Genomic DNA, 27,214 nt, shown 5'->3' with positions numbered 1-27,214 from the left:
TCTGAAAACTGCAGACATTTTTTTATTAAATTGACAACTTGAATCTGTACAGCAAAATAAGACGTCACAATAATAAATCTGTTCTCCATAGTACATGGCATATTTAAAAAAACTGCTCACCATTTAATCTGTACAAGCTGAAAATGAAAAACAAACTCATTAAGCATTAGCTTCCAGCTAGCTTCCCTCTGAGAATATAGACCAGCTCACATGCTACACATTCACTTAATCCCTCAGAGAAATTAATGTAAAAAAATCTGCAAATATTAGCTACAAGAATTTAGATTAAAGCATATTAAACATTTGTTTTTTTTACATTTTTATTACAATCCTCAGATTCAGGCTGTTTCTATATCATAAAACGATCAATTAAGCTAATTAGAAGGCTAACCGATTTTTTTAAGGTGAAAATCAAAAAATTTCTACTAATTTTTGGTTCACTTCAGTTATTCCACTTTTGTTCTTCCGGAAGGGCAGAAGAAATATTTCCACACACTCAAAGAAAAGTCCAACATGAGAATATATGTATCAGGGCCATTTTAGTTAGAGTTTAATCTCTGAAATTTTCTAGAAAAAAACATGGAAATTCAAAAGTTGACTTGGAAAAATTTGAGTTTCGAAAATTGAAAATTTTCAAGAAAAAAATCTCAAAATTTGAGCTGAATCTCAGAAATTTTCTAGAAGACAAGTGATAATTTGAGTTTCAAAAATTAAAAATTTGTTAGAAAAAAACAAATTTTGAGATCAATCTCAGAAATTTTCAATAAAAAATGAGGAAATATCTGAATTTCAAAAGCTGAAAATTTTTTACCTTTGGGTATTAATTTGAAAAGTCAAACATTTGCTAGTGATTAATTTTTAGATTTATCTTAGTAATTTTCAAGAAGAAAAGCAGGGAAATTTTCTGAATTTCAAATGTAAATTAAAAAAACTTTCAACTTTTGAGACTTTCCATATTTTTCTGGAAAATTTCTGAGATTAATTTCAAAATTTTTGATTTTTTTGCAGAAACATATTCCTTTTATGTACGTAAAATGGCCCTATTACGCCGTCATCAGATCCCTCTCAATAAATTAGACACTGAAGTAAAAAAGTGCAGTGAAGTTAATGTTCATATTAGATTAAACGGAGCGATGTTCATGAAGGCCGACTCGGAGTCTCTGATTCTTAACCGATGAGATTTGCTTCAGACAAACGCCAATAACGCAGCAGCTGCGATAAAAGTCCCAAAACAAATCATCATAAATCAGACCCGTCTGGAAACAGCCCAGCAGCAGCAGTCCGTCGTCACGGCAACAGCGTTCATGGAGGAGTTTAAATAAACGGGGCGGCTTCGTCTCCAAAAAGCCACACCAGGCATTCAGAGAAGTCCAAACGGATGCTCAAGCATTTGGTTTTCTACAGAGGAGAGCGGGTTGGGATGTGGCGTTGGCACTGTTAGCGGCAGCTGAGGGAGACGGAGGAAGAGGAGGAGGAGGAAGAGCAGTCGGTTCTACCGGTCCTTCAGCTCCCGGGTCACTCGCTTGGTGATGCGGCCGCACAGCAGCCCCACCAGGAACAGGACGCACACGCTCAGCGCCATCATCAGCAGGATGTAGTTCTTAGAGGGCGACGTCATCACCTGCACGGCCAGGTCCGAGAAGCCCTCAGCTGGCGCCACCTGCAGGCCACAGAGGAAACGGCAACAACGTTTTAACAGGTAGCCGAAGGTTTCAGCAAGTCTCATTTATACCATGCCGTACTAGGGCCAGTGTAGATAGAAAATTTAAAAAGGAGTACATTTTAAAATGACTTTAAAATGTCAAACATCTTTTTTTTCAATAAAAAGTTTGATTTTAATGTCAGAAATTTTCTAGAAAAAACTTGAAAAGTTCAAAATTCGCAAAACCCTCAGAATCCTGAAAATGAAATGATTGAGCTCGTTTTCATGCGATTAATTGATTTATTGCTTATTGCAACAGGCCTATAAGTAAATAAATTACTCATTCATGTTTTTGTCTCCAAAATGCTGTAATTTAACTTTTTAAACTAAACTGGTTTCAGTGGACAGCTAAGCAATCCTTCCAGTTTGTTGAGATATTTTTTGGATTCTTGCAGCCTAAAAAAAATAAAATACATTTTTCCAAAAAGTTGCAAAATTTTTCCAGCTTATTTTTGCCAGAACAGAACATCTGAAATGGCTGCACGTTCCCTCAGCGTGTTTTATTTCCTCTTTATCGGCTGCTGGTTTCAGGCTTTGAAATGTTTCTGCTGTGTGAACCTCGGTTGTCCTGTCGTCAGATTCTCCTCCAGAGTTTTTCTCTCTGGTTCCCGTGTGAAAGCGGCGCCGTTACCTTGGCGGCGTAGCTCCACATGTCGATGCGGTCTTGGAGTCTCTTCTTGCACTCGGGTTGCAGTCGGATCCTCTTATCCTGCAGCGCCTCCATCAGACATGACATCTCTGAAAAACAGACGCTTCTATTAAAATGGAGAACATTGTGCGTAAAGACAGAATAAAAATCACCCACGTCGCCCCCTGCCGGGCGTGATGGCGGCGCAGTGGTGTTTGAGGTCCAGGGCGCAGGCCGTGTGGAGAACCGGGTCAACAAATATGTCCGCCTTGCTCTCCTTCAGCATGTTCAGCACCTCCTGCGAATCAAGCTGATTAGAAAATGTTCTGACAGACTGACTTTGCTGCGGTGGTTCACCTTTTTGCAGACTTCCTGTTTGATCTTCAGCAGGTTTGCTTTCAGACATTCCTCCACCTGGCCGGTTTGCTCCTGAGCAGCCGCCTCCTCTGCGCACAATCTGGAGATCTGCAGGAGAAAAACGTGGAAAATCAGCTTCGTTTCACCTTTAAAATGTCATGTTTTAAGTGAAATAATCTGCCAGTGGAACTAGAACTTTTTCATCAATATTAAGGAATTACTGATATAAAACAAGGTATTTCTTGCTGAAAAGTTGTTAGTTTTGTCCTATTTCAAGTGTTCTGAGGTATTTACACTAGAAACTAGACCAAGAAGTTGTGTTTTTGTACTAAAATAATCAATAATACTGTGATGCAACAGTTTAACCTCATCTGAGCAGTGCATCTGCAGCTGTGGGTCCAATCTGTAGTCAAGCGCCGACTCCTGGAGAATCACCCTGATCTGGTCTTCACAATCTGGAGACAACCTCTGGACCAGAACCGAACCAGAATCACAGGATAACAGCATCAGACATGTGAATTTTTTTCTGCTGAGTCATTTCTGAAGTGGTGAGTCAGGCTCAAACCTGGTCGGCGTATTTGAGTTTGAGGCAGGCGATGATCTGACCCTCCAGCTCGCTGTCCTCGCTGGCTTTGTTCAGGATGGACTGGCAGAACTTGGGGATGTCGGCTCGGCAGGCTTTCCTCAACACCGGGTTCAGTCTGTAGTCTGCAGAAGGACCAAAAGTGAAATGGAGAACACTCCAGTCTGACTTATAGACGCATATTTCAGTGAGCTTACCAGTGTTCTGGGTGATCTGCCTCTTAGTGATCATCTGCTTACACTTGGGATCCATCAACTCGCTGTTCTTGTTCTGCTTCAGGCACTGCAGGACGTTCCTGGCATCCGCTTCAGTGCAGAAACGCTGCAGGAGGGACGACATTTCTTCAGAAATACTAAAACACTAACATGTCTAAAGTTTTTTCACTTTTTCTCACACTATAAACAGAAAGCTCTGTGTTTTTTCTTGGAATTTTTGCTATCTAAATGCAAACAATTAATTATCTTAAGATCAACTGTTAATACATGGGCTATTAGATCAAAATTAATTCCTATCGATTAACTAATAACGTCTGCTTAACTTTTTTTCAATGTTGTAGTTTGGCCGCCATCCAACAGAGGGCGCCGCTGGTCGTCTTTATTTGCGGAGCCAATGAGACAAGAATCAAAGATGGCGGCCACGCCGGAATGGTAAAGAGAGACGGTCCAAAAGGAGTCCGGAGTGGGATGTAAATGGTCTTTACGCGATTCTGTTTTGAAATATAAACACTCGATAAGCTAATTAAGCTAAATTTTCATCTCTACAGCGCTTTATTCAGCCGAGCTGAATGACGGAGTAGCGGCAACCTCTCAGCTAAAAATGACTGATGTGCTACGACGGTGAAAATGACAGAAAAACAGAGAAAAAGTAACATGATGGTGAAAAACATGGCGCCAAAAATAACCGCTAGTCATCTTTATTAGCGGATCTTGACCGCTGCGATGAGTTAGAGAGAAACCACAGACTATTTCTATATGAATACCTCGCAGTTCATGGGGGAATCAATTATTTCACAGTTTATTCTTTTCATCGTTTTTCTATATAGCAACCCAACAGGTTGTAGTTTTGTTATATTTTATAAATCTTAAGTATAATAACGTTTAATTTGTTCAGTCAGCATTTAACACAGCTGACATAAAATGTTAAGATTTAATGATTGTTTTTATTAAGGCTATTATGAAACATTTTGCACATCGGGTCAATGTTATGGAAAGTCGGTTGGCCATTTTCATACAAGAGAAAACTCATTTAATATGTACAAATTATATCATCAGATGGATAAAAAATGACTAATTTATATAAGTAATAGTAAATAAATAAAATAAGGTAATTTTTTTCCCCCCAAATCAGTTTCTTTCAATAAAAAAACTTAAAAACTTTAAAAAACCTGCAGGTATCTGGTGGATTTTTGGTTAAAACATGCTTGTTTTTCATCCAGTGGGTAGAAAATCCAGAAACTTTATTCAGGTAAGAGCAGAAATACTTCATAATGAAATTACTGAAATAAAAGTAAAATGTAAAAATACTGCTAAGAGTCTTATTTTTTTTCAAAAACGTTACTGAATTAAATGTAATTGAGTAAATGTAACTAGTTACTGCCCGACTCTGATTATGTTGACATCATCGTGATGTCATTTCCTGCCCATTTTCAGCTCACCTTGATCATCTGCTTGCAGACTCTCATGAGCTGGTAGTCGAGCTCCGGGTCGCTCATCTCCACCTCCTGCAGCTTGAAGATCCGCTGGTGGCAGCGCTGACTCAGCTGCTTCTTCTGCTCCTTCAGACACTCGATCATCTGGGAAGACATGGCTGAGAGGTCAGAGGTCAGACATGTTAAAGACACATGCAGTGTTCTGGAAATGTTACCTGAGCGTTCCCGAACACCACGTTGGGACACAGGCGGCTGATGTCGGACTTGCAGGGTTCGTACAGCTCCGGTTCCAGCCGGATGTCTTCAGACTGAGTCAGAATGAACAAATTATTTACATTTTTACTTTTACAAGGCAAAAGTAAAAAGTAGCCAACCAAGAGTAAAAATGCTGCTCAAGTAACTGATCAACACATCAACCGTTTAATATCTAAAAATTACCTCATCAGGCGCACAAAATAATGGTCCAAAAATGATCCAAGTTCTGTTTTTTACTGCATAAAACAAGCTAACATCCATGCTAATGATGTGTGTTTAACCTTTTAGGGCTGAGTAATGAATCAGTTTTATCGATAAATTCTTTTTTTTAAGATTGTAATTTTTTATTTATCTATTTTTTTTTAACCTATGTTCTAATTGGGTTTCCATTGTTCAGAATGGCAGCCATCTTGCTTGACAAGTGTGTTTTACCGCTTCTTTTTATCTGGACTTTGAATTTAGGTCAACTCTACGACAAAATATTAGATTCAAGCTAAGATTTTTTTATTTATTGGATGACTAAAGTCACAATATTAGAAGAATAAAGTAGTAATTTTATGAAAAATCCAACATGAAACAAAAATAAAATGAGGCACGTTGAGCATCTTGTGAAGTTATACTTTGGTTTTTACAGATAAGGAAATATTTCACCTTTTAAAACAACGTCAAATTATTACCAACTGCGGTATTTTGAAACGTTTGTGGAACAACTGTCTATTTTGAAAAAGAATCAGACGGACCGAGTTGGTCTATCCAGGCTTTTTTCTAATTAAAATGACATTTTTTGTCATTTTAAAATGTTTTTTTTGGGGGGGTAAAATTGTGTCTTTATGCTGCTAATATTGTGACTAAATTCTCGTAATTAAACAAAAATCCTTGTAGTTTGGCCCTAATACTTCATTGTGCAACTCGCATAATGAAAGATTGAAATAAGTCACTTTTGACAATATTTTCTGTCATTTTTAGAAAAGAAATCAGAGCTGGTATAAAATAAAACAGATTTTATATTTTAACCACATCGCCCAGCCCTGCAACCTTCTAATGAAACTGTAAATATCCACAGATTAAAGCTCAGATCGTCTCTGCGAACAGAGACTTCCTTTCTGGTTGGATAGAAATGAAGGTGACAGCAGGTCGGTTCGGCCCGGTTCAGCCCGGTTTTTGTGTTTACCATCTCCAACTCCTCCACCCGAAGCTGCTTGCGACATTTCAGAGACACTCGCTGGTCTCTGACCTCCTGCAGCGTGTCGTTCCTCACTGTGGTGCTGAGACAAATTACAACGTCCACCCTGCAAGGACACGGAGACTTAAACGATGGTCTGAGAAGCAGATTTAAAGGCTTTTCTCAGCTTCTATGTCATGTTAAGTTGCATTTTTATTTAAAATAAATACCAGAATCTGCATGCTATGTTAACACAGGACAGATAAATGACACTGCATATTTCAAAACTAAGAACAGAGCAGGCAAAATGTTTATTTTCTTATTTAAAAAAGGTATTTAATTGTTTATTTGCATATTTTAATGTAATATTATATAACAGGGCTTAAGTGCATAAAAAATCTGTAGACTGTGACAATTTTTTATCCAATTAATTGATTAACCACCAGAATAATCGATTAATAAAATCGTTTGCTGGAGCACTGCAGTAAAACATGAAGAAGGGTTATTTCCAGTATAAATACAGACAGTATATATATTTATGTGTCTGTATGGTTACTGAGTTGTGAAGCTGCATATTTTCCTCTCACTTCTTTTTAATGTTGGGACACAAGCGCAGAACGTCCTCCTTGCAGGCCATCTTGAACTTGTACGAGAAGCGGAAATCCTTCATCTGAATCTAAAATTAGACAAATGAAAAGTTAATAAGTTAGACTTAATTAATGAACGAGTTCATGCACTTTGCCAACAGTAAAATTAAACCATTTTAAGAAAAGTTTTTAAACCTTTCCAGTACAACACTCAGCAGATAAAACCAACTCATTATTTTATATAATTTATTACTGTTATTAATAATATCTTGTGATAGTTTTCTACTTTCTAGGATTTAAAATAAAACAACATTTTACATTTTGAAATGTTTTCCTCACAAACATCCAACACACCTGACTGGTCCAAGAACAAAACACACATTTTGCTAAAATTCCCCCAGTTTCAATAACGTTGATAACATACAAAATATGAGAACTTTTATTTCAATTACACACATCAATAATAAATATTAATTATATTGAAACAATCCAAACTAATCCTGTAAAGGTAAATTACCTTCCTGTTCAAATTAAATGATCAAATATACAAAAAAGTTACAAAATAATCTCTCATTAATGTTCTTGTTACATTTTCTGGCTTTTATCAAATAGAGATTATTTTTTGGTAATTTTGACATAAAACAAGTAAAATTTGGTCTGAATTAACTTCAGACAGTGAGAAATAAATGTCTGTATTTTTATTAGATGCATGTAAAATAATGTAAATAATGTTTTACAAATTTAGGCTTTTTATCAACATTAGACAACATTAGATTTCACTTAATTACAAAACTACAAACGTTCCAATCGTTGAAAACATTAAATTGAAACTGAAGGATTTCAAGCATCTGTACAAACCCTGAATGAAATTTATGAGCAAGACGAATCGATAAATATAGGAAATATTGAATAATAATACATAGAAATGCGGTTTAGACTGACCAACTGGAAGTGTGTGACGCCGACCGCACACTTTTCGTTCATGTCTTTCTGGTGTTTATTCTGGACCAAACACTCCATCAGATCTCCGGTATCGACCTGGTTGTCAGCCACGTCCTGAACATAAATAACCATAACAACAGGTGAGTGTTTTACAGGTAAAACCGATGAGCTGTGATTGGCTGTGTGGTCGCCTCACGTGGCAGTGGGCCTGGATGATGGGCTCACAGGCTCTGATCAGCAGGGCGTCGATCTGGATGTCCTGAAACACACACACAGGTTTACGTCTGTCCAGCTGCTTCCACTGGTTTGCTTCATAAAATACATGATGTGAACTCTGACCTCTGACTCCAGCTCCGTCAGGTTGCCGACAACCTCCCTGCAGCTGGATACCAGGTCCTCCAAATGCTCCTGCAGACACTCCAGCTCCTAAACGCAAACAAAAACAGGTTCCAAAAAGATTCATTTTACTTTCTGGTAGGATTTTTCTACCTGCAATCAATCAAAATGCATCATTTAACCTTTTAAAGGGAAAATATTATGAGTCTTCTAGGAACAGAATACCATTTTATAGCACAATCAAGTAACTTTGTTACCTTCAGGTGTTAAAATCAAATGGTTTTACTCAAAACATTCACAGTCCTGTCATCATAGACCTTACACTAACATGTAGCATTGAGCGTGAATAAATGACAATCCTTCCCCTTAATCCTGCTGTCTCACCATTTTAATAACCTTTTAGTTTATTATAATTGAGTATTTCTTTATCAGACGACATGCTAATAGCTTTTAAAGGAGCGGTATTGTGTATGTGCCATGTTATAGCTCAATCAGTCCCGGTTCAGGTGCGTCTTACCTGTCCCGTGTCCGTCTTGTCGCTGCACCACTTGCCCAGGTCGGTCATGCAGCGCTTCTGCAGCTCTGGGTCCAGCTTCACGTCCAGCGCCCTCTGGTGGAGAATCCGCTGAACCTCCACTTTACAGTCCCGAGACAACTGCAAAAACACACACACACACACACACACACACACACACACACACACACACACACACACACACACACAGTGAGAGAAGACAAACATAAAAACCTGCTGCAAACGTTCCTCATAAGCCCAAAGCATCAGCCCTCCACCACCATGCTTGACAGAGTTATGATCTTAAAGTTTTACTCTTTCTGCAGAAAAGGCCATAAATGTTTTCCGTTAAGCTTTTCCTGAACTGACGGGCAGCAACCGTTGCTTCTCTGACGTCACTGCAGATTTCCTTCTGCCTTCAAACACAAGCTGCTCTCCTTTTAACTCTTATTAATATAAACTGGTATTCAATTTTTCTAAGCAGAGGCATAAATGTACAGAATTACAAATTAATTTGATAATTTGAACCAGTACAGCACATTAAATACACCAATAACGTCACACGTTTGGTCAAACATGTAAAAACAACTGTAATTTGTTCAGTCAGTGTAATTAGCAGTAAATCAGCCAATGTAAGATAAACAACAAAGAAACTGAAAATGACAAAACAGGTTCTTGGTAAAATGTAAAAATAAACTATAACAAACCTGTCAAATGGTTCAGAAAGTGCAATTAGGAATATAAATATAAAATAAATAATAAAGCATGATCTCGCTCAGAGCACAAAGCATAGACTTAGACTGATACCAGATCTAATTTTTTTAAATATTGAGACTGATACAGATATTAATATCAGATTGGCACATCTCTAGATTTAATTAATTTGTTTTTAATCAGGAATAATTTCACTGACCGGTTCAAAGCGCCTACCTGCTTTTAACCTCAGCCGGTGATTCGGTTTGATTTATTTGGCCCATTTTAAACAAAACCACGTTCGAAACCAACTTTCAAAGTTACACAGACAATTTGCTCAATTCTTTCTTCCTGGCATCCATGTTGTACTGTTAGAAACCCTCTTCCCCTTTCCATCAGATTACCACCAACCTTCTGCAGATGTTGTTTTAACACAACATGCATGTTGCAAACAGCTCTGATCTTTGAGAATGTGATGCCATTTTCCAAAGCTCCAGTTAGCATAAAATTATTTTTCACTAAATGCTTGCACACTGCTCCAGAGCAGAACTTAAGCTTTTAGCTTGTTAGCTCCATGTTTGCATGCAGTTTGAAATTAAAAGGCGATGCAATCGGCTTTGCAAATGTATTAATTCATTTTTCTGTTTAGCTGCAAAACTGTTAAAATAGAAACCCTCAGAAAATGTACAAACTTTTAATTGGGTTGATATTCAATCAAATGCAAACACAATTAATTGTAAAGGAGTATTGCGTCATTTACAGTACAAACCAGAAGTTTACATACACAGAATACAAAGACAAATATTTTTTTTCTCACTGTCTGAAGTTAAAGACCAAACTATTCTTGGGGGAGTAAAGCCTGGAGGCCCTCCAGGCTGCTGATACTCTGAGGGAAACCTTATCATGTTGTGGGGCTGTTTTGCTGCAGGAGGAACTGGTTAATAAACTAGATGGCATCATGAGGAAATATTAAAACATCAGCCAGGAAGTAAAAGCTCCAGATGGTCAATAACCCTCAACATCCAGCCAAAGTGGTTAAAAAGTGGATTAAGGAGAATAAAGTCGGTGTTCTGGCCTCACAAAGTCCTGATCTCATTTCTATAGAGAAGTTGTAGCAGATTGCAAACCTGACCCAGTGAGACCGGTTCTGTCAGGAGGAATGGACCAGAACTCCAGGAAACTGCTGTGAAAAGCTTAAGGAAGGGAAGCCAAAAGGTTTAATCCAGTCTGTACAGTCATAAGTATCTCTGATACGGAACACATGGATGTCCAAAAATCTTCTTGTTACATTTCCTGGCATTTAGCAAATAAGAATAATTTTGGTAAATCTAACTACCGTATTTTCCGCACTATAAGACGCACCTAAAAACCTTCAATTTCCTCAAAAGCCGACAGTGCGCCTTATAATCCGGTGCGCCTTATATATGGACCAATATTGAGCCACAACAGGTCCAGCAACGGACCTTACCACAGGGGCCGCGTTTCATTGGCTAATGCCCATTTTAGGTCACAGTGCAGCTACCACGTGCGTGACCGTCTCACAAACACAAGCTACAGTAGTAAACATATGCTAATGTACATTGTGGACCATCAAAACCATGAATGCCGACTTACCCAGCCTTGCAAGAACAATAGGCATCAGTGATCTTGTCCACAGCTATATTTATGCTGAGGGTGTGAGGATCTGCTGTTTTCCTCATCTATCGGTAGCTTTTAGCTGTGACGCGCACAATGTTGGAGGCATCCAGTGGCTCAAACACCTTGATGTCGTCCAAAAAAGATGACATGAACTTGTTGGTTCCCCTGTCCATTGTCGTGGCTGATATGTTGTGAAAATCCGGCAGAAATGCTACGCTAATTAACTCAGATCGAAATGAAAGACGTCATGTTTACACAGACATGCAGTAGGCTGCTTACGTAGTTGGTCCACTACGGTAAGCAGCCGCCAACTTCTTTTTCCCCCGTAGAAGAAGTAGTGCGCGGTGCATGCTGGGATAGTTGTCAGAACACTGGTTTGTTAATAAAGTTTGATAATACATTTAAAGGGGGGGAGGGGCAGGGGAAGAGAGACAGAGACTGCAGCGGCAGCGTGTCGGTTGGTCTGTGTTACCCAGAAAGCAGTTGGGCATAATATCGCAACACCAACACCGTGAGTGAAACAACGGCTGGGCCAGCCTACTATATAAAGTACTCGGGGACCATTTCTTTATTAATGTGGATGTGTAATAATAGAGTATGAAGCGTCTATTCTATGCGCCTTATAATGCGGTGCGCCTAATGTATGAAAAAAGTCCTAAAATAGGCCATTCATTGAAGGTGCGCCTTATAATCCGGTGCGCCTTATAGTGCGGAAAATACGGTAACCTACAAAAAGAAAAGAAAAAAAAAAAGTTTGTTCTCTTATTTTTGTATGTAAACTTCTGGTTTCAACTGTTTGTGGTTCAAAATTTATTAAAAATTTAATAAAGCTAAAAAAAAAATCCAGATTGGCGTTTTTATTCATCAGACAGATTGAAAGTCAGATTATTTTAAGCCTTCACCTGATTTTGGCCGAGACTGGACAGCTCTTACCTGCTCATCTGGTCTCACCTGTCACATTTAAAGACATAAGTTCTAAAATTATCACCCAGAACTGCTGAGTCGCAGTAAAGCTGCGTCTGTTTGGACGTCACAGAGTGTTGCTGTTACCCGGCGACCCTGCTCCTCTGTGCGGTAAGCGTGGCGGTACAGGCAGGAGAAAACGGCGCCTGGCGGCATCAGCTCGCTCGTCTCGTTCCAGCCGAGGGTGTGGCAGAGTCGGGCCGCGTCGCCCTGACACTTCCTGTACAGGATCGGGTCCAATCTGCAGAAAATATAAGGAAACGGGCCCATCAGCTATCGTATCCCATTTGGTTCCACATATGGAAGCGCCACCGATCGGATTCTGTTAGGGGGGAAAAGATCCAAATTGGGCCGATTAGTGTAACAAATTTTTCTGGACGATAAATTGTCTCAGAAGTTGTTGCAATAAACGATAATATTGTTAGTTTGAGAGCATTTTTAAGTAACATAATGGTAATAAGGGGATAATAATCCAAAAGGACATTCTTAGAGATCAATAAACTTTAAATTCTAATAAGCAGTTAAAACTCTATCAAATGTAAACAAACAAAATAACTGAAACTACAAATAAAAAAATAATTCTGTAAAGAAAATTGTCCTTCAAAAAAAGGGCTTTAATCCTGGATTTATCTACCCAGCAATAGAATATGTAATATGCAGCAACAACATTAGTATTCTTGTTAACAAGCTTTATATGAAATACTGGCATGGATTAATGGATCATCAGTTAGCTAACAGGAAGTTAAATTAGGCAAAAGGGATTGGCCAGAAAAGAAGGAAATACAGAAAATGTTGGTCAAATTTCTAAAAAAGTTGTAAGTGAATTTGTATTAATAGTTGTCATCAGAGGTTTCTGGAGGGTCTGGTTAAGGCGTTGCATCCTCCCAACGATGCAGCTAAGAACCAACTCACTTCCAGTCTCTGGATATGAAATACTGCAGCTCCAGCAGGCGATGCTCACAGTCGCCCACCATCTTCTCTGTGTACAGATGCTCCATCAGGCAGGAGAGGATCCTGCAAAGCACAAACCTGTCAAACACTGAGCCAGAAACAACTCAAAACGTTCCATATCAGACTCTACAAGATTGCATTTAATACAAAAAAAAAAAAATATATATATATATATATATATATATATATATATATATATATATATATATATATATATATATATTAAAAAAGGAGGGAAAATTAATACTTAATTAATTCAAGTTTTTGGAAAATTGCTGCAACTGAAATTAGTTTTTTTTTGTGGTATTTTACTTGCAATTTTATTATTAGTTTATTATTAATTTATTATTATTATTATTATTTTTTTTATCAAACTTAGTTTTATTTCTTGTTTTTATCATTTATCTACCTGTGATTGTTGTGAAGCACTTGGTCAGCTGAGGTGGTTGTAAAAAAAACATCGACTAACAGAGGTTATGATAACTGTGTCACCTTCAGTTATAAAAATAATGTATATACCATTTACTTTAGATAAGAATTAAAGGATTCCTCGAACAAGCATTAAATAATCCAATGTTTTTTAACATTGTAACAGGACGCACAGCTTAAAAAAGTAGATTTGACACAATCCCTCCTTCTAAACTTTGACATAAGTTGCTCACATTGGGTCTCCGCTGCGGATGTGCTTGCAGGCGGTCTGGATGACGGATTCACAGGCCTCGTTCAGCGCTCGGTCGATCCGGTAATCGGCTCCAGGATCCGCAGACTGGATCAGAGTTTGCAGCTGTGGCAAAACACAAAATTAGAAGAGCCAGAAATAATAATTTCTTATTTGCCGTGTTCTTACCGCGCTCTGGCAGACGCTGTCGACGGCGCTGCTGCGGTCGCCTCGGCCGAGTCGCATCAAGCAGTGCAGCGTCCGGCCCTTCCGGTGCAAACCGGAGCACTGGGCCTCGATCTCCGTCCGGCAGTGAAGGACGATCTCTGGGCTCAAGGAGAAATCCTCCATCAGCATCCGCCGGAAGTCCAGCATCTCCCCCTGACACTCGCCGCTCACCGGACGGCCTGCACAACACAAAAACAGATCAGAATATATCCTGATAAAAACAACCAAAACACGCAGAGAGACGATGTTTTTCAGGTTGAGCTTATTTCCACCCATTAGAGACACAGCGCCTAGAAAACTATTTGAATGTTTCCATTTTCACCTGGTTTACTCATAAAATATCATATTTTCTGCCTCACTTTTACAAATTACATAAAATATTTTCAAAAAGTGGCTTTTATTTCGGACGTCCCTTCTGTGAGTTGTACTATGGAGTATTAGGGTCAGGCTAAGATAATTATTCTTTACTTTTGAGAAATATGATCATAACATTAGAAAATAATTTTAACAGAGAAAAACATCTTAAAAGTTAGAGAAAAAAGTTATTTAATGAGGAAAAAAGCATCAATATATTTATCTAGAAGCGATTCAATAGATCCGGTTGTTTGCGTTGTTTGTCCTGCTGCTGATATTTATTTCTGTTTGCATTTAGCACAGTGTTTCCCAACCCTGGTCCTCAAGGCACACGGTCCTACATGTTTTAGAGGTTTCCCTGCTTTCATGTGCCTAATTCAACTGACTGCAGTTCAGCAAACGCCTGTTAATCAGTCATCGATTGAAATCAGCTGGACTGAAGTAAGGAAATACCTAAAACATGCAGGGCAGTGTGCCTTGAGGACCAGGGTTGGCAAACACTGATTTAGCGAATAGAAATAAATTTGGTGATTCTATCTGACCTAAAACAAAACACATCAGGTCTGACAGTTGGAACAAAAATGTGTATTTGCCTTTTAATTACTATAAATATCTGGTTTCAACTGTAAATAACACTTTTAAAATTTGCGTTAGATTGACCTTTATTACAAAACTGCAAAGTCTGAATATGAAGCACTTTCAAGGTCCTGATACAGAAATCAAACACTTTTTAATTGAAATTGAAGAATTTTCAAGGATTTCAAGCATCCGTATGATCCCTGATCACGCTGTGGGATTCTCCATCCAGGAAACAGCTGGATGGAGTCAAACAGCGAAGGAGGGGAACCTGTCGGGTCGTCATGCTCTCACCTCGGTGCACCGCAGCCTCCAGGCACAGCAGCAGGTAGGACAGCCGCGCCTCGCGGGCGCGTGGCAGGCTGCTATCCAGGCTGCAGCGCTGCTTCCTCAGGTCCAGCTTGCAGGCTTTCGCCAAAGAGTAGCTGACTCTGTAATCCTGGGAGATCAGCTTCTGTCGGGTCGTCAGGGCGTCTCTGCACTGGTGAGAGGAACATGAGGACAACACAGAATGATTCATGACGTATGGGTCAGCAAAGTTATTGATTAGTAAGCGTTTGTGTTAAGCGCATTATAAACACACAATCATAATTTTCTGAACTCCTCATATGACATAGTTCACTACTTAGTGAACAGGAAGAGGCTTACAAAATGGAGGAGCTTCATAGCCTGAAATCTGTGGATGTAAACAATGTTTCAACAAATTTGTAAAAGATGTACAAACTCTTCTTGTGAATAACAAGGATCTGGTGACTGGCAGAATAAGTTCATGTAGTAACAAACACATAAGCTACATGTCCGTCTTCGCTAACAGATCAAAGCTACATTAGCGAAGCTAATTTTGCTATTTCGGCAGTATTTTTTGGCAGTAAGTACTACAATAATTATCACTGATATTTATCTTAGTATTACACAGATGTGGGTAGAGAACTCAAGTAGTTGTAATTTACTTATTGAACAAGGCAAGAAATAGTTCTAAGCTTTTCTCTTGTTTATTGTTGTCATAGCAACTCCATAGCAACTGCCTACCAAGATGGCTGTCAGTTACAAAATTCCTGGAAGTGTGACGTCACATGAGAGCTATGTGTTCAGGAGCTTTTTGAGTCTAAATGGTGTCCAAAGTCGGTCCTGGAGGCCCGGCATCCTGCATGTTTCAGTTCTCGCCCTGTTGGTGGTAACAACCTCTTCAGCATGTCAATGTTTTCCTTAGGCCTCTAATGAGCCATTATTTGATCCAGGTGCGTTGAACCAGGGAGAGAACTAAAACACGCAGGATGCCGGCCCTCCAGGACCAACTTTGGTGATCTAAGCGGACATTATTAGTTGATCAGTTGGAACAAATTTTTATCTAATAAGCCATTAATTGTTTGCATCCCCAGTCAGCAACAATCCGCCGACTCTCTGAATACCTTTTCGGACATGGCTTCCTCAAACTTATGGTTGAACAGACACTTGTAGACCTTCCCTTCTCCTGCCTGGACCTGTGCAGAAATAGAAATTTACTGTTTTAAAAGTGAAAACTTGATTAATTTTCGCTGGTTGTTCTCTGAGAGTCTCCGTACGTTCTGGCAGAACCTCTCCCGGTCATCTCGGCAGGCGAAGAAAAGGTGCCTGTCGAGGTGAAAGTCATCAGACGACAGCTCCGCCACCCGCAGGATCGCTTTCTGACACTCGTCTTTGATCGGATGGACTCGCTCCTGCTGCTCCGCCTGCCTCACCAGCGCCCTCTCCAGGCAGGCGATCACCTCGCCCTGCGAGTGCACATCCTGTGGAGAGATGCAGGAACATTAAACAATTTTTCAAGCATTTTCAAGGTAAGTTTAGCACTTTGGAGGTAAAAACAATACAATACAGTGTTAAAAGATATAATTTATTACTAGTATTATTACTAATGTCTTGTGATAGTATTCTACAGCAGGAACATCCATCCATTTTCTTTACACTCTTGTCCCTTAGTGGGGTCGGGAAGTGCTGGTGCCTTTCCAGCTAACGTTCCGGGCGAGAGGTGGGGTCACCCTGGACAGGCCGCCAGTCTGTTGCAGGGCAACACAGAGACACACAACCATGCGCTCACACCTATGGGCAATTTGGAGAGGCCAATTAACCTGACAGTCATGTTTTTGGACTGTGGGAGGAAACCGGAGTACCCGGAGAAAACCCACACATGCACAGGGAGAACATGCAAACTCCATGCAGAAGGACCGGGGCTGGGAATCGAACCCAGAACAAGAAATACTAAAATATAAAAACATTTTAAAATGGTTTTGAAATGAATAACACTCTAATTTAACAGAAAAAAAATCTCCCATTTCTAGTAATTGGGAGATTAAACACAACAGTAATTGTGTTTAATTTAAGACAATCTTTATTTTAATTCCACAGATCATTGAGCCATTAGGAATATTAAATATTCAAAATAAAATAAAAAATGTTCCCGCTAAGTTTTCTGTCTTTTAGCAAATAGAAGTAATTTTGGTAATTCTAACTTACTTAAAACAAGAAAAGCTCAGAAGTTTTTTTATTAGGTGTATTAAAATATCTGGTTTCAGCTGCAATTAATTTTTAACAAATTTAGGCTTTTAATCAAACAACAGATTACACTTTAACACAAAGCTGCGCAGTTTGAATATGAAGAAATTTCGAGGATTTTATACAGAAATCAAGAACTTTCCAAACCTTGAAAATGCCTCATTCAGGGGTGTCCAAACTATCTGACATGGGCCAAAATCATTGAGTCAGAAGTATTCAGGAAAAACCCTAAAACCAAGTAAAGTAGTTTTTTTTTTTTTGGAAGACAGAAATGTTGTTCATTGTAGATTTATAAGTAAATTTTTGTGTGTGTTTACATTATTAAAATAAAGGATTTGCTAAATTGAACAAATTTATTTTCAGTACAATATCACGATTTGGGTCACTTTCTTTCAAAACGTTTGCTATGTTTAGCCAAGTTTAATAAATTAGAAGGAACTGATTTGGGTTCAGCAAAGTCGACATTTTAGAAAAAGTTTCTGGATAAACATTTTTGTTTATAAAAGCTTGGTTATAAAAAGATGTGTGTTGTATGTAACATTTTATATTGGCAATAATAATTTTACCCGGATTACAAATAAATAAAAAAAACTCCTGTGCTGGAAAGGCATCATTCTTTAATTGGAGTTGGGGGCCGCACAAAGACAGCGTAAGGGCCACAAATGGCCCCCGGACTGCACTTTGGACACCCCTTACCAAACAAGCACCGGTATCGACCCTGAATGACTGTGGCCTCAGTAAACTGACCTCAACTAAAGGAACAAAAATAATCTGACGTACCAACTTTAGTTTTGAGAAAAACAGATTTTCCGATTATCGACATTGAAAAATGTAAATAAATTTCCTTTATTTTGGTTAATATTTACAGTGTAAAGCACTGGACACACACTCCCTCTCACCTTTTGTCCTACGTTGATGCTGCCGCAGCGCAGGCTGTTTATATCCTCTTTGCATTTATCCATGAAGCCACAGATGAGTCTGTAGTCGCTGAAGATGATGCTGGTGATCTTGGTGATGTACTGGTTGCACTGGTACTCGCTGATGTTGCCTCTGTGATCCACCAGGCAGGACACCAGGTATCCGCGCCCTCGCTCCTCCTCGTTGCACTCCTTTATCTGCAGGTGAGGGGGATGAGAAGAGTAAACTAAAAGAATCAGGGCAGGAAATGCCTTGTAAAAACACGCTACAAACCTCAGCGATGGTGCTCCGGCAGACCTCCGTGGCCACAGACTCAAACTTTGGATCAGTGGTCAGGTTCAGTTTGTAATTCCACAGAAGCTGAGCAGAATAAGGGCACAAAACGTTAAAAACTCACGAGAAACGAAACGAGAAGCTATGATTAAGATGTGAGAACATCTCAACATTAAGAAACTTTCCAGGGCGGGACACTTAACTCCATCTGCTAACCTTAAAACAAACTCATTACTGCACAATTCAGTAAATATTTACTCAAATGGATATTTAAATACATAATTAGATGTAAATATAATGTATTTACATCTAATGCATCAAAACAACAGATTGGATTAACTTGATATAAATGAGTCAAACTGCAACAATGGTTCCTCAAATAGATCCAAAGTTGTGATTGGTTAAGCTGCACATCTGCAGACCAATCAGCTTTTCCTTTAATTTTTAAGTGTAAATCAACTGTTTGCATATTTAGGAAAAATACTCACATGGTTGCAGTCGGGTGCGAGCTCAATTTCCTGGACAAAAAGCAGAAAAAATTATTTCCAGACAGGTTCACACATAAAGACGGAACTTCTCTAAAAAATGTGACATTTAATTTAATTAATTTATTCCAAACCTCCATTTTATAAAAGCCGGCATTTGATTGAGTTACTTTCTTACTGCAGGTTGAGTTGTACAGGTGTAATAGACGGTCGATGTTCTTTCTTTTGCAAGTTACATTGGATTTATTTAGTGTTTATTTGGTAACATTGTTATGGTTTCTCTGAAAAAGAAAACCAAATAGAGGAAGTAGAAAATCCAAGATGGCCGAATGTGATGCCGCCGTGTTCCTGTGTTAAACTGTAAAGTTTTACTTTGGAGAAGGAAAAAAACTGCATAAAAATTGGGTGAAAATTTGTACGTTTGAGTTATGAATTGATTATTATGCTAGCTTGCAGTAAGCATGTAACAAGCTAATTTGCATTGTTAATTTGCTAATTCTATGCTTTTTTGTTTCAGTTTTATGATGTCAAAGAGAAGGAAATGGTCATTGGCAATTCTTCCATAAATCAGCACAAAAAAGAAATATAACTCAGGATTAAGATTGTTGTTTTGCTGTCTAGCTGGTGAAAAGTAGCTAAACAGCTAGTAAAAGTTAAAAAAACAAAATCAGAAATAATTTATCACAGTCTAATTTCTGTCATCACAGTAAACATGGCTCTGACACAGCCACTCAGGAAAATCTGACCCAACACTGCAAGGCAACCAGACTCACCACACTGTTTCTCTAATCAACTTTCTTAATTATTCAGTAGCTAATTAAACCTTGGGTGGTTTTAGAAAAACCCCTGAACAATTCAGGAGCTGCTGCATTCAATGACCGCAAGAAATTCCAACTTTCCAGACCAGATAAAGAAAACAGAACCAGAACTCTATCAAGGCCAGCCAACATTGATTTCTTTCTTAATTATCTCCCAAATATGAAGCCACTTCTAAGTTAAAAATGTTTCATAGAGGGAAAGATATGCTTGGAATGAAAAATTAAAAAATCAATAGCCAGGTGCCAAAACGGTGAGAGACATGATGGAATCGGAGTAAAGCGTTGATCTGACAGAAACCTGACTGGAGCAGCAGAACCTCCTCTGATGCCGTCAGTCAGTAGATCATGGAGCAGCGACTCAAACTCTGCTGCTGATTCTGGTTTTCCTCTCTCAGATTTACAGGAGCCATTAGTCTCTCCAGGAGGGCACAGCAGGTTTAAAGGCAGAGCAATTATCTCAGGATCGCTAATGGCTGCAGAGTGACGGTGAAGGACGAATGACAACAACATGGAGATTAATATAAGCCTTAAAAAAATCCCCTTTTTTGTTATTTTGTTCTTAAAAAGGAAAATCGCTACTATAAATATTAGCATGATATGCGGCCATGTTGGAGAGGAATGTAAACAGCTTCTCTATAAATGTGTTTCTTAGAAAAGTGACCAATCATTGTCATTTTCACTTCATTGTATAGTAGGGGTGAAACGATTAATCGGATTAATCATGATTAATCAAAACTTTTTGTTTGTAAATTGATTAGTATCATTTTTCTATCCAATTATTTTTGGTTAATCCAAAGAAATAATCACCAGATCAGCTCTAAACTGTGTTGTCAACTCTAACAGAAAATCCTGAGCTTTTCACATGTTACAAGCATGTTTTAGCTGCTAATGCATCCTTCGTTTCAAACTATCTAGGAAAGCCATGTTACTGCTTTTTAGAGAGTAAAATGATTATTTTCTAATTTAAAAAGGCATTGAATTGTTTATTAGCATATTTTAATGTATCTATAATATTGTATTTTAAAAAGCCAGTGGTTAGACAAAAATAATGTGCCTTTTTTAATCCGATTAATGATGAGAATAATCGATTACTAAAGTAATCGTTAGTTGCAGCCTTATTGTAAAAGAAAGAGAATAGAACATTTTTTACAGTGTAACGGGGCTCTCTGTATGTCGAGTAAAACAGAGACCTTGTGTTGCCACAAAATAACAGCCCTTGAGTAAATGTGCAATGGAGAGAAATAGTTTTATAGTCCTCTTCCTCCCAATAAACAGATGTTTTTAAAACTTCACATTACAAAACAAAGAGCTTCAAAATGTGCTTACCTTTCAAACACGCTCATAAAGTGCTTTGCAGTTTATATCTGCACTATAGGAAAAAGCCACTTATCCTCACTCACACACAAATGTAGTGCAGATCTTATATAAAATTCACTCCAAAGTCTATAAATAAACCCACAAAAGCTCCATCACAAATACTACGGGACTCAGTTAGTATCTTAAATGTCAAATTTCATGACAATGCAGTTTGAAAAAGATTGTAAAATATTCAGGTTGTTATGAAGCGCAGCATATCAGCCCTTCATACCCATCAGAAAGCATCAGGAGGGATGATTTGGGCTTTCTTTTCTTTCTTCTTGCAAAATTTTAGTTAAACCAGAACTCTTCTGTTTGCAAAAATATCCTAAAGTCAGCAGCAAATCTTTAATAAACTCTGCAATAATAACAGTAACTACAGCAAATTAGGGCTGCATCTAAGGATTATTGTAGTATAATAATCAGTTATTTGCATTCAAATAATTGATTATTTGAGTGGAAAATGTAAATATTTTTGTGCAGCTTTAGCTTAATTCCTGCTCTGTGGTTTGTTCTCTCAGCAAATTGCCTTTTTCTTTGAGTCTCTATATTGTAGTTATTGATTAATTGATTAATCAAATAAAAGAATTGGCACATTCTGCGGAATTTTCTTTTTTTTATTTTATTTTATTTTTATACAATATTAGAAATACATCTACTCAACTTAACACCAATACTATGTAGGGCTGGTCTGTTGATTCATTTTTGGATTAACCAGTAAATGAATGGAAAGCAAAACTTGCTTAATATGAAATAGTTTTTTTTTTTTTTTTTCAAACAGAATTTGAACCAGGTGAAACCAAAACACTTCACTAGTTCTGGGTAAAACATATTTACAAACAAAGGCTTCATTTTTGTTTTGAAAGCAAAATGTATATATTTTTGTATAATTTTGTCTTAATTAATGCTCTGAGAGTGTTGTTCTTTCAGCGAATTGCCTGTTTTTGAGTCTGTATACTGCAATTAACGATTAATCAATTGCTAAATTAGTTGACAATATTTCAATAATTGATTAGTCATGATTAATCACGTTTAGTCCAGTTAATTGTTTCAGAATATTTGTTGGTTCTGCTCTTTTTTGTTTCTTTTAGCCAAATTGTGGAAAGTCCAGTTTCGGTTCTGGAGCTTCAGGTCGCAGACCCCTGATCTAGACAATCAACTCAATAAATAAATCCAGCGGAAGCATCAGAGGGTTATACAAGAAAACATGCATTTAATTATAGAGATACTGGAACAATAATGTTTCCATGTGAAAGAATGGGAAAAGCTGAGATGTTAAAGCTTTTCTCAGTTGGAACAAACGGTCACTGCAAATCCTTTGACCTCTAATGGAGAAGGAAGCGGCGGCCATGTTTGATGAGCATCGGCTTACAGCGATAAGAGAGAAGATCAAAACAACAGAGGCCATCCAATGATAGTCCAGTCAAAAGGCACGTGAGCAGAAATATGGAACGACTTTTTTTTAATCATGTAAGAAAAAAGCTGGCAGGATGTTTGGTTTTGACTTCGACCTTTAAGTCACCTGACAGCTGAATGACTGCTCAGTTACAATCTAACTAAGTCAATAATTATTTCTGAGGCAGAGACACTGCAAGCAACAGAGCTGAGCAGAGTCCAGGATCCTAAAACGTCATGTATGGAAAACGCCATGAAAAAAGAACCAAAAATGAAGAAACTCTTCCACTGTTTGTAGATTATTAACTATTAAATGACTCTTTGGAAGTTAATATGCTGCTAAAGATGGGTGTGTTGAACCACCAGCTTGTCTTTTATGGCTCTGGATCATTTCCTCCTCCACCTATACTCCTATTGCCATTCAGTACCAGCATACTGAAACCATTGTGAGTCTGTGAATTTCTCTTGATATATTAAGCATTTTGGACAAAATGCTGACATAAATAAGCATACAAATGCTAAAATCTAACAAATATCCATTTATTATGAATTACTCTGGCTGCAGGGTGCAGATGGTAGCACTGTCATGTTGTAGCAAAAAAATCCTGGGTATGTAGAATACAGCAAGGTTCAATCCTGGACCCCTTCAACTTTAATATCTACATGCTACCATAACTAAGCAGATGATGCTCAGCTCTACATAACATTGTCACCAGGTGACTCTGAGCCCATTCAGCCACTGAACAGATGCTCAGAACAAATCAATGTGTGGATGTGCCAGAACTTTCTGAACAGTAACAAAACTGAACCAATTATTTTTGGACCTACAGAAAAACAATTAAGAGCCATCACTCAGCTTCAGTTTTTACAGCTAGAAACCAGCAATCAGGTTCTCTAAATCTTGCAAATGTAACTTCGAAGTTATAGGAAAAGAATCACCAATCAATGCATGTTTTGAAAAAGTAACCAGTGAGCTATCTCAAAAAGAACCTCTATTCCAGGAAAGTAATGAATAAACTCATACATAAATCACCCTGCCAGTTCTACAAATGTTACTTAGTGTCAGGAAAGTATGACCAAGTTTAAAGGAAAGGTAAAATGTAATGTGTTATTTTCACAAAAGTAGCCTGTACCCATCTGTGGTTGACTCTTAACAAAAATTACTAAATTGATTGTTTTGGGTATGTTTTAAATATTTCAGATCATCTAAAAATTATATAATTTGCTTCTCTAAGATCATACTGTCCTATAAAATACATACAAGAATCAGCCTAGTAGATTTTAACTAAAGCTTTGGATGCACATTTTTTATTTGATTTTGTACTTCATTATATTTCCTTGTGGTTTATTAAACTATTAAACATGAAGTGAAACCATCTAGAATGTGCTAAAACACGGTATCTTTTTTATTACTAATTAGTGGCTTATTACTTGTTCACAACCCAGAGGTCTTATTGTATTATCATTTATTTCTTGGAGGTGGGGGTTAATTGATTTAAGACGCAGAGAGAGGTAATGGATCCGTCCTGAGAAGAATATTATTCTTCAGAGAATAGTTTGTTCTCTAGCAGGCTGGGGAGTGTTTTCTTGAGGAAAACAGAGATTTTTGGTCTTGTTAATGTGTGTTTACGGTTTAGTCCGGGTCAGAACCCAGCAGCGGGTGGTGTGTGGACCCCTCTGCCTCGATGTCACGTTAACAGCCGGCGTCTCTTTTAACCACCAACCGGGAGCGACACACCCAGCGGATGCCCGTCATGTTTATCATCACCTCCCGGTGTGAATCCCCGCAGACTCGTCCACCAGCCGCTTACCTCTCTGCGGTCCTGAAGGCACTCCAGAACGGCCAGGTTGTTTGACCAGGTCTGCTTGGGGCACAGGCGGGTCAGGTCCTCCCGGCAGGCCGCCTCCTCCGCCAGCTTCCAGCCGCTCGCCCTTCGCGGCTGAGAGGCCCCGGCGGCAGCGGCGACAGGTGCATTCTTCTCCGGATGGTCGACGGTTCTGGCATCGGGTTGTTTGGGCGACTCGGCCGGGGAGTTCGCCACCTTCAGGCCTAAGACGGTTACCGAGCTCCAGAGACACAGTGAGGAGACGAGCAGAAGCAGCGGCGGAGAGCGACTCTGAGCCGCCATCTTCACATAACTGTCAAGTTAGAGCTGATACGGCAAGACACCTTCACTTCCGGTCAAGTGTCTCACAACAAGAGCTCACATGCAGTGAAGAATACACAATTTCCGGTCACTGTTACCTTATAAAAATAAAAGCTTTATCATCATCATCATCATATATATATATATATATATATATATATATATATATATATATATATATATATATATATATATATATATATATATATATATATATATATATATATAGATGATCTATATATTATTTGTGTGTGTGTACAGAAGTAAATAAACAAGGCGATGGTTAATTTAAACTTAAGAAAATCAATACCCAAATGCTACAAGACTGTGACAAAAGTCCCTCATGGCACAGTTATTTGTAACAATACTGTTACTACTTTCAAAAAGGCATCACCTGATCATGGAAAAAGCTGTGTGCACATGGGCATGATTGACAGCGCTAAGAACTTCCTCCTGCTCTGAATGGTTGTTTCTAGTTAGCACTGGGAGAAGGCATAAACAGTTTTCACAGATTATCATACTATAATGTCATGACATAGTGACCTTTTCAACAAATAGTAAAAAAAAAAGTAGAGACAAATTATTTATCTGTTTCTATCTGCTAAAAAAAACCTGGTTTTATGAAGATACCTTATGGTGCATCTGTGTTTAATTGGCATTTTAGGCCTGTAAATATAAATATTTAGGTATTTCATTTTACAGAAACCTTATATGTGGAGTTTAATTTCTTGCAGTGGGCTGCAGAAGACAGCAGATGGCACCAGTAACCTTTTGATTACAATCACTGCAGCAGCACAACAGATTTGTCTAAATATGCTCAGCCCTCCAATTAAACAGCCTTTGCAGAAAATTTCAGATTGTTTGTCTTGTGGAAACTGTGATAATCCAGTCTCAGTTTTTTCTAACATCTAACCTTTGAGAACAAAACATATAGCACACATGTAATAGATTTATGACTCTGCACATATGTGTTGAAAACACTTTGCCTACACTCCACCTCCACCAAGCTGCTTGAGCCAGCTTCATCACACACACAGCCCTTCAACACAAAATAAAACTCAGCTGCTGCATGCCAACCATCTCATAAATAGTCACAATAACTTTATTTAGCATCGATCAGGATGGGGCTTGAAGGCCATTTGGAAGGCGTTGTTAGTTTTTCATTTATTAATTTGAACAGCCTTGAGCAGTGAGTCACTCCCAAGATGCTGTGGTGGAGAACAGGATGGGAGGAAAGTTTCCAACATCTTCAACAATCAGGCCACCTTCCAAAAGTTTTATGGTGAAATAAGAGCAGATTTGTTCAGATTTAAAGCTTTCTAAAAGACAAATATTTTTGGACTATGTCGTGACCAGAATTGGATAGTAACTAGTTATTTAGTTACATTTACTTGAGTAACCTTTTTGAAAAAATTTACCTTTAAGAATACTTTTATTACGATGTACTTTTTACTTCTACTTGAGTAATTTTACTATGGAGTATCTCTACTCTTACCTGAGTCAAATTTCTCTATTTTCTTCCCACTGAAAGAAAAACATGTTTTAAAATTTATTAGACACAGAAACATAGCTGCAGTTTTTGTTAAAGTTTCTTAAGTTTTTTTATTGAAAAAAATCAATAAGAAATCAGGAAAATGTTCATTTTTGTTTTATGTTTTGTTACTTATATAAATTATTGTCATGTCAGTCCTTAAAATACCAAAATTTCCACTTAACTTTATATTTTGGTTTGTCTGATGATGTAATTTTTAAATATTAAATGATTGATAGTTTTTATCAGTTACTCAGTTCTTGAGTAGACTTTTTACCAAATACTTTTTTACTCTTACTTGGGTAATTTCTTGGACGGACACTTTTTAGTTGGTAAAAATATGTTGATAGAGACAAATGATTTATCCACTTCTATCTACTAAACAGAACTACTTACTTAGCAATAAGTAAGTATTTCTACTCTTATTAAAATTTTGGGTACTCTGCTCACCTCAGGTCATCACAGTATGAAACAGATAATTTGTGAAAAAAATTTTAGGTCCTCTGGCATCTCCCAGTGCAAACCAGAAACAACCAATCAGGGCCAGGAGGCGGGTCTTAGTGTAGTCAATCAACCTTATGTACTCACTGCTAAATGCGCTATTGGCAGAGAAACAACTTATTGTTACAGGAAAGGTGGGGATGAACATGGTTCATACAGCATGACTGACAGACTCGCAGATATACCTGCTGCAAATCCCCCCCTAAACGAAGTATAAAGAGGAGCTGCATAAACACACATTTCAGATTTTTGTGTAAAATAAATAAGGACATGAATCTTTTTCATTTAATTTCACAATTATATGGTTATTTGTGCTGCTCTGTTAATAAAATATATTGAAGAATGTTAAAGGGGACCGATTATGAAAAATTTGCATTTTGCTCATTTTTGTACTTCAAACCTTTCTACTGCTTCTAAAAACAAACCAAGCGCTTAAGTGGTCAGCTGGTTTTACAACTGTATGCACTGTACAATGGCTGTTGGAAA

At 38.1% G+C, this 27,214-nt stretch overlaps 1 protein-coding gene across 2 annotated transcripts; it reads right to left on the bottom strand.

Moving 5' to 3' along the window:
- Positions 1-24,704, bottom strand: LOC106910368 (Golgi apparatus protein 1-like). 2 transcript variants are annotated; one of them, XM_088004472.1, is made up of 27 exons: positions 24,361-24,704; positions 18,984-19,013; positions 18,496-18,582; positions 18,204-18,419; positions 16,338-16,541; positions 16,185-16,256; positions 15,070-15,256; positions 13,807-14,024; positions 13,622-13,743; positions 12,921-13,022; positions 12,096-12,249; positions 11,979-11,996; positions 8,718-8,855; positions 8,204-8,290; positions 8,061-8,123; positions 7,865-7,978; positions 6,923-7,011; positions 6,345-6,462; positions 5,134-5,226; positions 4,925-5,062; positions 3,468-3,591; positions 3,253-3,395; positions 3,054-3,155; positions 2,688-2,795; positions 2,508-2,628; positions 2,334-2,440; positions 1-1,660 (listed from the first exon to the last, which is right to left on the bottom strand). In XM_088004472.1, exons 1-27 carry the CDS (start codon positions 24,676-24,678, stop codon positions 1,493-1,495), a joined length of 3,441 nt encoding a protein of 1,146 aa, XP_087860598.1. In that variant the 5' UTR covers positions 24,679-24,704; the 3' UTR covers positions 1-1,492. The 2 variants fall into 2 exon arrangements, with proteins under 2 accessions (XP_087860598.1, XP_087860599.1); XM_088004473.1 differs by lacking the exon at positions 11,979-11,996.
- Between the last annotated feature and the right edge of the window lie 2,510 nt (positions 24,705-27,214).

This window comes from Poecilia mexicana, unplaced genomic scaffold (genome assembly GCF_051168715.1).
Source record: "Poecilia mexicana isolate PSO_F unplaced genomic scaffold, ASM5116871v1 scaffold_3, whole genome shotgun sequence".
In the NCBI taxonomy this organism is placed as follows: domain Eukaryota; kingdom Metazoa; phylum Chordata; class Actinopteri; order Cyprinodontiformes; family Poeciliidae; genus Poecilia; species Poecilia mexicana.
Note: the sequence above shows the minus strand (reverse complement) of the source record. Positions and strands in the feature narration are given on the sequence as shown.